Below are 12652 nucleotides of genomic sequence, written 5' to 3'. Positions count from 1 at the left end.
CCGGACTCGATTTTAGTTGGGAAGGAAGTGTTAGTTCAGACCGTCCTCTGTGGTTACTGTCGGTCTCTGAGTGTGAAGCCACCATGCAGGCCTCCCCTGAGCTGTGGGGGTTAGTGTGCAGCCCCTTTTTCATCCACACAAGTTAGCCAGCTCAGTGGGTTTCCTGACCTCCTGATGCTGGGGAGACTGAGGCACTCAGCTAATGCTGAGCCCCAAATATCATCCAGGTCTTGGGTCCCTCGCTTCCTGCCCTGGGGACTCCACAGGGTGGCTCCTGAGGAAGAGAGGCTGAGGGAAAGGTTTGAGTCGCCCCAGTTCTGCCAGATAGAGAGCTTGGTAACCTCTGGGCATCCTTTCATCAAGACTTTTTCTTTACATTTGCAAGGCAGAAAGTTTGGTATTTTGTCCCTTGTCCTGCATGTCCTAGGTTAAGACACGCTACCTTTTCCAAATCTCAGTGTCACCCAGCGAGGAGGTTTTCTTTCCTCCGGAGTGGCTGGGGGAAGGGGCCAGTGTGGGTGCCGCGGGGCTGCTGCCCCCAGAGCTGAGCCGAGCCGGAGCCCAGGCCGCAGAGGAAGCCGAGTGCAGAGAGATTGTGCGTGAGAACGGGCCACTTCCTGTGGTGGCCTGGCTAAGGGTGTGAGGCCCATCCATCCCCAAGGAGACACCAGAGTTCATAGAAAAGATTTTATTTTTCAGATTAGTTTTAGGTTCACAGCAAGATGGAGCAGAGGTTTCCCGAATGCCCTCTGCCCCTCCACAAGCACAACCTCCCCACATCAGCATCCCCCCAAGTGGTGCATGCACTGTGGCTATAGTGCCTGCACTGATACACCATCATCCGCAAGCCCCACGGTTCACGCTAGCGTTCGCTCCTGCTGCTGTGCACTCTGAGGGTTTGGCCCAGTGTGTAATGACCCGTGTCACCGCTTCAGTACTGCCCCCGAGCCCTCTGGGCTCTGCCTGCTGACCACCCCTCTCACCCAACCCCTCGGTATTCCAGTATCTTTGAGTTTTGCATTTACTGTGATACTTGTCTGGTCAGGTTTATAGGATCCTCAAAAAAATAACACTTTCTTTGTTTTACCCTTTTTAAGGGGGGTGCTTATTTCCTAAACCATTTTGGGACTGTGGATGCCCGGAACAAGTTTGGTGGCTTTGTTTGTTTGTTTGTTTTCATGGGTGGGGAGAGATGTAACCCCCTAGAAACCCCCATTCTGCTGTTTGTGAAGACTTTTCCTTGCTGCACTCTGGATTTGGGAATTAGAGGCTGCATTGAGGCTCTGCGCAGCAGCTAAGGGGGACGCTGCACTGACTGGCCTGAGCCCGCGGGTCACCGCCAGAGCAGCCCATCAGAACCGGCAGAGCACGGCCCTCCCCTGCTGAGCCTCAGCGGGCATCTGAGGCAAGGGTCCAGGAGGTGGCCGGGGGCACGCCTGTGGGGAGCAGAACTAGAAGTGGGGGACTGACAGAGACTCATGAAAACAACTTGTCCTTTTGTTTTTACACAACAGTAAATAATTCTGCGTCAAAATTTCTAAGTCTGTTTATTGTTTCATTTCAATCATTGTTTTCCCCAAAACAGCGATGCTCTGGGCAGCCTCTGGCCAGTTGTAAGAGCCTCTCCTGTGGAAACAGCTTGCTTTAGGATCCTTGTTGGAAGAGCCCAAGGGAGAGGATTGGGACTGATTGTGATGGTTGTTACACAATTCAGTGCATTTATCAAAATTCATAGGACTGGATACCAAAAATGATTACTTACTATGTAGTAGTAAAGTATGTTAAAAAGTAGATTTCTAAAAAGAAAAAAACAATCTGTAGTCCAGAAAATATGGGGTCTTTCTGCAACCAAGCAAAGAGGCCATTCTCCCAAAGGGGGAGGGGAAAGGGGCAAAGCCGGTGCTGGGCCTGCCCCAGCCCAGTGTGCCTGCAGCTTGGCCTCCCCTGACCTTCACCCCCTCCCTTCGTCCGCTTTGTGTCCCTGTCTCAGCATGTTTGGCTGGGCTGAGTTAGGTTGCACCCATTCCTGCCCTTTTTTGTTCCTGGTTGTGTAATTTTTCGCTTCAGAGTAACAATCCCAGTTGCTGGACCCTGCGAGCAGGCATGTCCGAGGGAAGAAAGCAGCAGAAAGAATTAGGGCAACATTCTCTACTGGAGGACATCAGAATTACAGGGCGTTTTACGTCTTCCCTGGCTCATTTGAATTTCCTACTCACTTAGGCCTGAAGGTTTGTATCTAACATTCTGCTCCCGGCAGCCACACCTAGGGCCCCTCGGAGACCTGGGAGGTTCAGTTGTACACTGTGCTTCTCTGAAGCCCTGTGACAGCCAGTCCCAGTGAGAAGCCTGACTCTGTAGGCCATGGGCTCAGTTCCTCAGCTGGTTTCTCCAGTTTGGCAAAAGCACGGGGAGTGAGGTGTGCTCTGGGACCTGAGCTACGGGACCTGAGCTTGGAGGTTCTAAATCCTCAAACCCGATTCTGGCCACTCTCCTTACCCACCTACCTCGAGAGGAGAAAGGGGGAAAGGGCCCAAAGGGCATTTTTGACACCAGTTGATCATAGGTTCATGAGATCTTTTTAAAAAATGAATTGAGTTTCATGTTAAGCCACAGACCTTGGCAAAAGCATAAGTCAGATGGTCTAGTGCTAGTCTGCCCTCCACCTGTGTGTTTTCCTCTCCTCTGTTTACGCTGATGTTATCTAACTTTGATGATGAAAGAATTAGGTGCATCTGGGAGCCTTTCATTATCGGGGAGCGCAGCTGGCCTTACCTTTCTTCAGGCTCCTTCAGTGAGCCTCCTGTGTTCTGCTGGTAGCTGGATTTGTATTGGATAGCTGTGTGTGTGTGTGTGTGTGTGTGTGTGTGTGTGCGTGCGCGTGCATGCACACACGTGGACTCATTCACACTCCCGTTTAAGGGCAGCACACACCCTCTTCTCACGTTAAACTGGCCACATTCACAGTTTGCTCTGGTTATTTCTCTGCAGTTTGTGGACCACTGGGCGTCCCCCTCACTCCCTCTGGGACCTGGTCTGCTGTCAGCTGAGAGAGTAAGACCTTTACTCCTTTGACTCAAATAATAAGTCTTGGATTAGCTGAACAATTGTTTTCTCATTTTTTCCCCCACGATGGTCTCCTCTTAGTGGCCATGGATGTCAGCAGAATAAACGCCTTCACTACAGGGCAGATGCCACGGGACAGTGGTTTCCAACCCTGGCTGCACATGAGAACCCTCTCAAAGAACCTGTGTGGGGACCTCACCCACACGGGCCTGGCTCAGTTGGGCTGGGGCAAGGGCGAGGCACATAGTTCAAACGCCCTATGTTCCAGGGTGCACAAAGGGGGGAGGCCGGCTGCGCAGAGGGCCACCACTTTCGTGAGAATATCCCCAAACACGCTGTCAGCCTGAGCACCCGCCCGCATGCTCCTGCTCCATGGCCCTGCTCTTTGAGATCTGGTGTTCCTGGGAGTCACTGGGCTTGTCATCCACAGGCCAAATGGGAGGACAAGTCTGCCTCACCTGTAGGTCTCACTGAAGAAGTGGGAGCTGTCTCACCGTCTGTCATGGTGTCGTCACCTGCATTGCTGGTTAGTCTCTCTGAGGCTTGTCCTAGGGGATGCTTCTCATGGGGGGACTGTGTGTCTTCCTCAGGGTTGCACTAGACGAACTGGCTTCACAAGAACTCATTGGTCATACGTGCCAGGTGTCCCTTTCTGCACACCCGGTAGAAGGGAGGAGGCCAGGGCCAGCCGCTGAGATGCCAGGCCCCACAGAATGTGGGAGTGTGTGAACCAAGAGGTCTGTTGTTCCGAAGTCCGACTCATTTTCAAACAATTATGATCACAGTCATTTGAGTCTAGCACTGAAATGCCTGTTATTAAGATCCTAATCTGTGAACAGGAGATAAAAATAGAGGTATCTATTTAAGAGAGGACAGGTATGTGGTGCTGTGTGCTTTTCCTCATATTAAGGAAACCCAGGAGGCTGAGGGGAGGGGCTCGTGGCAAATGGAAGGGGACAGGGGACGCATCCCACAGGTTGGCTCTAGGTCCCGGCTCTTGACATACAGGCCAGTGACCTACCTCTAAGCAAGTCACTCCCTCTTGTTTAGCCTCAGTTTCTTCATGAGCAAGTTGGGGACTGCAATACCCACCTCAAAGGCTTGTTGTGAGGGGTTAAATCAGATAATGTCTGTGAAAAGTCCTCTGCAGGCTCCAAGCACTGCATAATTATTAGGTATGACTATCAGTTTGAGAAATTGGCTTTCCTAATGAGCAGCTCAATTAACCTGCAGCCTCCCTGTTGGCTCGTTCAGGAGGCCCACCTGAGGCTGGATCTGCTGCTGGGATGGGCATGCCAGGGCCTACATGAGTGGTCTCGCCCTCGGCCACATCCTCAAACTTTCTTCTCTGAGTCACTGTTGTGCTCAGACGGATTTTGAGTATGAGGACAGGAGAGTGTGGCCAGTGAAAGGAGAGGAAAAAGGAAGTGGGTTCAGGAAGCCAATAAAAAGGGATTTGCTCCAGGCCCGGGTGTTACGGGTAGGGTGGGAGGGGGAGAGAGGGGCTTGTCTGTGACAGTCCAGAAGGTTCTGTGCCAGGAGCTCTCCACATACCTCTCAGTCTGTGCTGTGCTCCCCAGGGGTGTGCTGGGGAGACGCAAGCTCCTCCTGAGCCTAGTACCTGTGTTAGGGGAGGAAAATAATTTCCTCTTTACCCTGCTGGGTTCTTGACTGAGATTCCCATGTAATAAAAGACAGATTAGCAGGAGCACAAACAGACTTTTAATAACAGGTATACCTGCTGTACATATAAGAGGCCCAGGAAAACTGAGCAACTCCCCAAAATGGCCCAAACCAAGTTAAATACCATCTCCAGCTAAAGACAAGAAAGATGTAGGCGGGAAGAGAGAGGCCATTTATGGGAAGTGACCAGGAAAAACAACAAGGGGTAAAGTTGTTATGCAGATTTCAGTCCCTGCCTTCTCTATTGAGGAGATTGCTGAAGATTTATTCCTGTCTTCTTCCTAGCACAGCCAGAAGGGTACCCTCACAGATGGATATTTCCCTTCTAAATGTAGATGTCTCTTGCAAAATGACAACTTCTCCTTGGTTTCTCAGAGCTCCTCCCGTGTCTGCTGTTTCTTAAACACAACCAGCCGAAGCTGACCCTGTGCCTAAGAGACAGATTTTGGGGAGGCATATACTCTGCTCCACTTCACCTGCCAGGGAGGTGCCCAGGGAAACCAGCAGAGAGGGCTCAGGAGGCGTTTGCTGAAATGGTGGAAACCTAGTTGTGCACCTCCACGATCATCAGCCACTCACCTGCCACCAAGCATGCCAAGGGGACAGTGGCTGTGGCCTGCAGTGGACAGGGGCTGAAAAGCCTTGGGGTCACACCGTGGTTCCCTGGCTGTTAGAGTGACAATGAAGGAAAGTCTTGAGTCCCCGAGTGCTTTCGGATCTCCGTGTGCAAATGCAAACCATCCTGGGGAGAGGGGTCCCCTGGAGCTAGTATACAGAGTGGCTTGGATGGCGAGCAGGCAGGCAAGCACAGGAGACCTGCCCACAGCTCGGAGAGGCTTGGCTTATGGCTGAAAAGGCGTTGCCTTTCGACTGGAGGCCAGTGAGGCTCTCCCGTGTCCCTTTTACCAAGCCCATGGTGTGGTTTCTTACAGCTGTTCGTGTAGCTATTGTGTGCAGTCCCACCAGACTTTTCCTGACGATGCTGAGGAAACGCAGGCAGCAATGGTCCTGCAGTGGGTCTGGAGCCCAGGCCAGCTGAGGGCAGAGCCAGTGTCCTGACCTCTGCCTCCCTGGGCGCCAAGCCTGCCCATGGCCCGTGTGTGGGCAGAGCGCACGAGGGACCCGTGTGCGTACCTCGCCTCCTTACTTGCTGAGATCCTGCCCGCAGGAGATGACTGAGAATGTTTTCTAGCACCAACTAGCCACCAGGCCTGGTACCAAGGTTAGGTTCACAGTTGTCTCAAAAACACTAAGTGGTGGACACCAAAATTTTTCTCATGGTTCCGATGGAAAACCCATGGTATGGACAGATTAGTGATCTGTGACCAGTGCAGGGTTACACACCTTCATCAATGCTGAGAGTCAAACCAGTGGCTGGGCTTCAAACCCCACGCTGGGTCAGGTGGGCTTTCTGAGGACTGACCCGAACCCACCCCCCAGCAATGGCTCTGAACAACTTTGGGGTTTGGGTTCCTTCAATATGGTGGTAGCACTTTAATTCTGAGTATTAAACTCTTGAAGACTGTCCAGCTGCAGATGGCTTAACATGGGGGAAAAACTTGGACTTTATCTGAATCACCCTGCTTTTGAGTGAAATGAAAAATAAGCTGAGAGCTGGGACTCTCTCTAACCCTCCATCACATTAGCCTGATGCTCCTGCTGCGTTAATCTAAGGGGTTAATGGGCAAAGTGGGTCAATCAGCTTTAGCTAAAGCCAGGCGGGCCAGGCAGGGCGCCTTCAGGGCCAGCGCCTTCAGCTGGCTGGGAGGAAGGGACGCCCTCCAGGGAGTTGCCCTAGCTGGTGGGTGTGAGGGTTTTATATCACCATTTCCATAAATGTGCGCAATACAGGAGTTGGGTCTCAGTAGATTAAGAGGGGCTTGAAGCTGGAAGTTTAGAATGTCCTGCTGAGAGGCAAATATTTGCTCAAAAATGATGTGGAAATTGTCTGTCTTGTCTTTTCCTTCCTTCCTCCCTTCCTCCCTTCCTTCCTTCTTTTCTCTTCTTTCTTTTCTTTCTTTTCTTTCTTTCTTTTGAATTCCTGGGCTCAGGTAGGAATCATTCAGAAATATCTATCTCATAGCTAATGGAAAATTGTACATCTGTGACTAAAACTGAGTATCCACTTAGTTAACACATCTCCTTTGGATGTATACACATGAGCCCATTCACACACATGCTCAACTGTGCTCCTACCATGTGCTATAAACTGTGTATTGAACGCTATAATAATGATTATATATTAAATATATACCATATGTCTGGCATGTTCAAAGTACTTTGTGAGCATTAATTGCTTTAATTCTTATTAAACTCACATGAGGTAGGTATTAGCATCTCTATTTTTACAGTTGAGGAAAGGAAGCCCAGAAAGATTGAGTAAGTTCTTCAAGGTAACACAGCTTATAAGTGGCAGCGCTGGGATTTGAACCGAAGCAATCTGACTGCCAAGTCCACATTCCTTAACTGTTAAGCCAAACTGCTTTGGTTTTATAAACCTTAGAACAACTGAATAAAGTAGGTGGAATTATTCCCACATCACAAATTAGGATGCTGAGGCTCAGAGAACATATAAGGTACATACAGTGTTACAGCACCGAGTCTTATTATTTTAGTGCTAATTGCCACCACAAAGCTGGATTTTGGTCCAGCAGTCATGGCCTGTATCTGTTGTAGGCTGTAACAATTTTTTCTACATACTTTCGCTTAAATTAGTGCTGCATTAGATATCACACAAGTCCTTTTTTTTTTTTTAATGAGTCTATAGTGTTTTTGGAAGCTTCTAGACTTGTCTTGGAAATTCCTTCTTGGCAAGTTTGTACCAGTTTACCCTTCAGCTGATGTCACCCAGCATTTTGGCTGCTGCGTGCTTTGCTGCCTCAGGTATGCGTTTCACAGAAAAGGTAGACGCTGTCAGTGGCCGCTGTGATGAAGCCAGTGCAACCTGGCTGGGCCAGGGGGGCGTGTCCCCGCAGCACGTTTGCCCAGGCGTGTGGAGCACCTGAAGGCAGCCAGTGCAGGCGACGGGCAGAGAAGGCTCTGGAGCCCCAGGTGCTGCTACTTAGGAAACTCACACACCCAGAGGCCAACATCCTTCCGTCTGACATCAGATGCTTGGCACTGTGTAAAAACAGGATACCCTGAAAAATAAGGGAGGTGACACCCAGGAGGGGGTCTTGGAGAAACACGCCTCTTCCTCTTTGTACCTTCTAGAAAGCTGCCTTTTCCTTTCCAGTAGATAGTGTCTGGCCCCCAAACTTCAGGTGGGACGTTAATGCACCTTTCAGCTCAAAAATTCTGCTTGCATTTTTTTTTTTCTTCATATTTCTACAACTGTTGCCAATGGGGAGGGAGCGGGGGTTAGAAGGGTTGACACTGAGAGGCGTCACCCGCTGACCCGCTCGGTCGGTTCTCTTTGCGCAGGGACCTGATGCCCAGAACCCTGGACGGGCAGATCACCATGGAGAAGACGCCCAGCTACTTCGTGACGCGGGAGGCGCCCGCGCGCATCTCGGCCATGTGCAAGGACACCAAGCTGATCGTGGTGGTGCGCGACCCGGTGACCAGGGCCGTCTCGGACTACACGCAGACGCTGTCCAAGCGGCCCGACATCCCGCCCTTCGAGAGCCTGACGTTCCGCAACCGCAGCGCGGGCCTGGTGGACGCGTCCTGGAGCGCCATCCAGATCGGCCTCTACGCCAAGCACCTGGAGCGCTGGCTGCGCCACTTCCCGCGGCGCCAGCTGCTCTTCGTGAGCGGCGAGCGGCTGGTGGGCGACCCGGCCGGCGAGCTGGGCCGCGTGCAGGACTTCCTGGGGCTCAAGCGCATCATCACCGACAAGCACTTCTACTTCAACAAGACCAAGGGCTTCCCCTGCCTGAAGAAGGCCGAGGGCAGCGGCCGGCCGCACTGCCTGGGCAAGACCAAGGGCCGGCCGCACCCCGCCATCGACCGCGCGGTGCTGCAGCGGCTGCGCGACTTCTACCGGCCCTTCAACCGCAAGTTCTACCAGATGACCGGGCACGACTTCGGCTGGGACTGAGGGCGCCGGCCGGGCCTCGCCGCTTGGCTTATCTATTCAGACACAGAGAGAGAGTATATGTATGTAAAATGTACAGAAATATATTTTATAATAATTTATTTTTAATTCATGAGCAATTAATTCACTAAGCTGCCTAGCCACACTCTTTAGAGAGTTAGCGTCACGGTCTGTTAACATTCCAAAGTGTTTAACCCTAATATTCTGTTCTTGTTCTCACAATCGATGGTGCTTCCGTTTCCCCCTCCCTACCCATCCTATTTAAAAAGAAGAAAAGCACAACTTGAGATTTTTGTTGTTACGGGTACGCAGCCCTCGATCGCTGTCTCAACTCACCTGTCGCCTCCCTGCGTGTGGGGCCTCCCACCCCAGCTTCCCTTCCCTTCCCGCCTGTGCCGGGCGGGAGCACTGAGGCCTCCTCGGAGCTGCACCGAGACAGGCGGCCTCCTGGAGCAGCTTCCACGTGATGCCACTTCCAAGGATGCAGATGCCAGGCCCCCGCGCTGGGTTTTCCCGTGTGCTCGGCGCATGGGGCATTCGCTGCCCCGGCAGGGACACCCGCATCCTCTTAGAGCCTGCGTGCCAGGGCCCGGGCACTTCAGATTTTGAGTTTGAAGGATGGCCCTGCATCCTCTCTGCCCTAGTCCCTGGTTCATTAACCAGCTTGAAGTGTATGCAAATGTTTGCCCCCTCTTTCCCAGGCCACGTGTGTGAGATGCTTGGGTGCTGCTTTAGAAATAAAGAAATAAAAACAGTCTCTTCTAATTTGCATGAGCGCACCTCGCTGCGTTCTCCAGGCAGACAGTTCTGCGTTGACACACCAAAGAACCCCCTAGGCTAGCAGAGCCATAGGCACAAACCAAGGGTGCCCGGCTGTCGAGACCCAAAGGGCTCAGGTGCATCCCACGCCATCAGCGTCCACCAAGGTGCTGCCAGGTGCAGAGCCAGCCGTGTGGGGCCCATCCCAGCAGGCCGACAGCCTCGGTGGAAGAAAAGAGAAGGGCCCTCAGAAGGCCAGGTGGCGTGGCAGAGGAGGGGAATCCTTGCCCCCCTGCTTGATGTCTGGAACTCCTCTCCTTGGAATTCCTCGCTCATCTCAGATTGAAAGTATGGTCTGTTGTAGACAACAGCCAAACAGCGAGAAGCAGGAGTGGCCTTGTAAGGACAGGCGGGGAGAGCCGGCCCCGTGGTGCCTGTGAGCACGTGTGCAGCTGCCCCTTGTTTTAGCCAGGTCTTGGCAGGAGGGCTGCTGGAATTGTTGCTGCTGATGCAGAATGCTCTCCCCTCGCCTCTCTGTTGAGAGAGCAGCTGGGGATCTTTTATGATGACTAGTTAATGGTAACTGGGTAACCACATAGCGTTATCACGTAATGACGTATTCGCGTTATCCTCAATTTTCTAAACCAGAATGCTTCCACTATAAAAGAGTTGTTACTTGAGTTACACATTCTTCAAGGCATGCGTGGGAAGATACGCATACTGTCGTAATGGTTCGGTTGTGATATTTACAATGGACATTTTTGTATGTTGTAAGGGATAACTTGCCCGATAGAGTACGAAAACTTGTACGAAGAGAAAATAATTCATCTTTAGAAACTGATCAGAGATGTCACTGGCCTTTAGGTGATGTCCTGTTCATGATCTAGCCCAGATCTGGCTAGATTATGCTCAACAGCAAAACAGTTATCATGTAGGTGCTGTGCAGGAGGAAGGGGGTTGGGGGCCCTGTGCATTCCTGAGATGTTCTAGTCATTTCCTAGCTTTGACACTGCCTCTACCAAGTAGTGCAGAACCTGCACTTAGGGTACCGCCAGGAGTCTTAGCATGGTATCTGCATCATCAAAGATATCTGCATAGGGTGCTAATTGGTTGTGCATTTTTCTAATCAGAAGACTCATTTGAGGCCTGCCCGGTTAGCCCAGTGGGTTAGAGCATCGCCCTGATATGCCAAGGTTGTGGGTTCAATCCGTGGTCAGGAAACATACAAGAGTCAGCCAATGATGCTAAGTAAGTGGAACAACAAATCGATGTTTCTCTCTGTCTCTCTCTCTCCCTGTCTCTAAAAATCATTAATAAAAAAAGATGGCTCATTTGAAATAAAACTGAGAATTCCTTTCCAGTTAAGGCATCAAGTAAAAGTCAGCATTCACATCTTCCACCTAATTCTGTCCTGTCCAGTTTCTGGCCCCTCCCGTGATCTGACCAGCTCATGACGTAGAATCGCAGGAAAGTTCAGAGGCGGGTCTGCAACAAAGTGGCTTGAAGGCGGGCACGAGCTTTTCTCCAAGTCCCTGCCCTCTTTCCGGCCTCGAGGAGTTTTGATGAAGTTATTTGTTCCCTGCCTTAAAACTGAAACAGGAAATTTTCGGATAGAAGGAGGGTCCTTTAGTCATAAACACTGAAGTGGGTCAAGATTCTATTCTGGGTCAAGTCCTTGAATCCCAACAGATGTGGACAATTAGCACTGAAGGGCTAGAGCAAGTTTTTCTGTGTAAAACAAACAAATCAGACTTCCTGTGCATCTCCTCACAGGGCTGTGCGAGCTCCGGCTCTGACTGGCCCGCAGGGCAGCTGCCCCACGGCCGCACCCCGCCAGGTGGGAGCTGTCCCCGGGCCTGAGCCTGTCGCCCTCCTGGTGAAGTCAGGCAGCATCCGCTGGGTGTCTTCCCATCCCAGCACTGCGAGGCCACCGCTTCACTTTAGCGGCTAGAAGACAGACACCATTTCACTGTTGGGCAGTTTGTCCTGGCCTGTGTCTTATGTTTGTTCCAGTTTACAGGGAAAACTGAGAGTCATTGGAACACCTTACTCCTCTCAGTTTTGTTTCCTTTCTCATTAAAAACAAAATTGTTAACGAAAAAGTTGGAGGGTTTTATTGCTCTATCTACCCCATGCTTTGTGTTCGCACAGTGGTCTGCTGACCGGGTAGGTGGTGCCTGGAAAGGCGGTGACTTAACTGGACGGTGGAGGAGGAGTTGTCTTCTCATGGGATTCGCCTTGAGTGACAGATACAGTTCAGACCTTTGGAGAAACAGTTTCAGATCCCGCCAGGGTATTTTCATAAGAACAACGGGAAGTTCCATTTTAACATGTACCTGAAATGCTGACGCGAGTCACTGGGTCTTCTTTTTCTTTTCAGTTTATCAAAAAGGATGGTCAATAAAACTTAAAGGTGTGGTTAGATTGTTTTTCACTTTTGTAACGTTAATTTATGACTGAGTTTCATTCAGCCTCGTAATCTGAAATACTGTGCAAATTCGAGCAGCGTATGATGTTATCCCTGGATGTTAGAATAGCCAGTCTGTGCAAAAAATTAAATCGAGTATTTTGTCCTATGTATAACACAAATTAATTTTACACAGAGAAAGATGTTTCTAGGAAAATGAACTTCTGGTAATTGATACTATTTCTTCGTATGAACAAATAAAATATATTTTACCAACTTGTGGATACTTCTGTGTTTTGTTTTGTGTTGCAGACCGACAAGGAAGTGATGTTTTATTCAGTAACTAATCACATGCGTACACACACACACACGCCACACAAAGGCATTCTGCAGGCAGGTCGGCCCTTCAGATTGTAAAGCGCCCAATCCAGAATCCAACTAATCCACAGACATTTGGGGTACGTTTTTGTAAATGAAGGATACAGGATGGGAGACAAGCCTTCTGCCCCTTGGGGGAGCATAGCTCCCTAGAGGAAGCGCTGTGCACTCACGATTCCAAGAGCACCAGGGCCACCGTGTGGGGCAGCCTTCCGGTGCTCAGGCTCTGGCAGGGCCGAGTACAGGCGGGTGTCACGACAGGCCTGATGTAAGCGAGCACTGTGGCTGTGACCTGGACAGCGGCGGGATACCCCGCTCACGTG

The 12652-nt window shown here is 50.9% G+C and overlaps 1 protein-coding gene across 1 annotated transcript in view; it reads left to right on the top strand.

Annotated features, from left to right (window-relative positions):
* LOC107544540 (heparan sulfate glucosamine 3-O-sulfotransferase 3B1) overlaps nucleotides 1–10904 on the top strand; it is a 38894-nt gene extending 27990 nt beyond the window's left edge. Inside the window, exon 2 of the mRNA XM_087825837.1 lies at nucleotides 8170–10904. Within this exon, the coding sequence (XP_087681963.1) occupies nucleotides 8170–8788 (619 nt within the window). The 3' untranslated portion in view covers nucleotides 8789–10904. The remainder of the gene's footprint in view (nucleotides 1–8169) is intronic.
* Nucleotides 10905–12652: the final 1748 nt, after the last annotated feature.

The sequence above is a fragment of the Miniopterus natalensis genome, chromosome 17 (genome assembly GCF_054644295.1).
Source record: "Miniopterus natalensis isolate mMinNat1 chromosome 17, mMinNat1.hap1, whole genome shotgun sequence".
In the NCBI taxonomy this organism is placed as follows: Eukaryota; Metazoa; Chordata; class Mammalia; order Chiroptera; family Miniopteridae; genus Miniopterus; species Miniopterus natalensis.
This window is presented reverse-complemented; position numbering and strand designations above follow the sequence as displayed.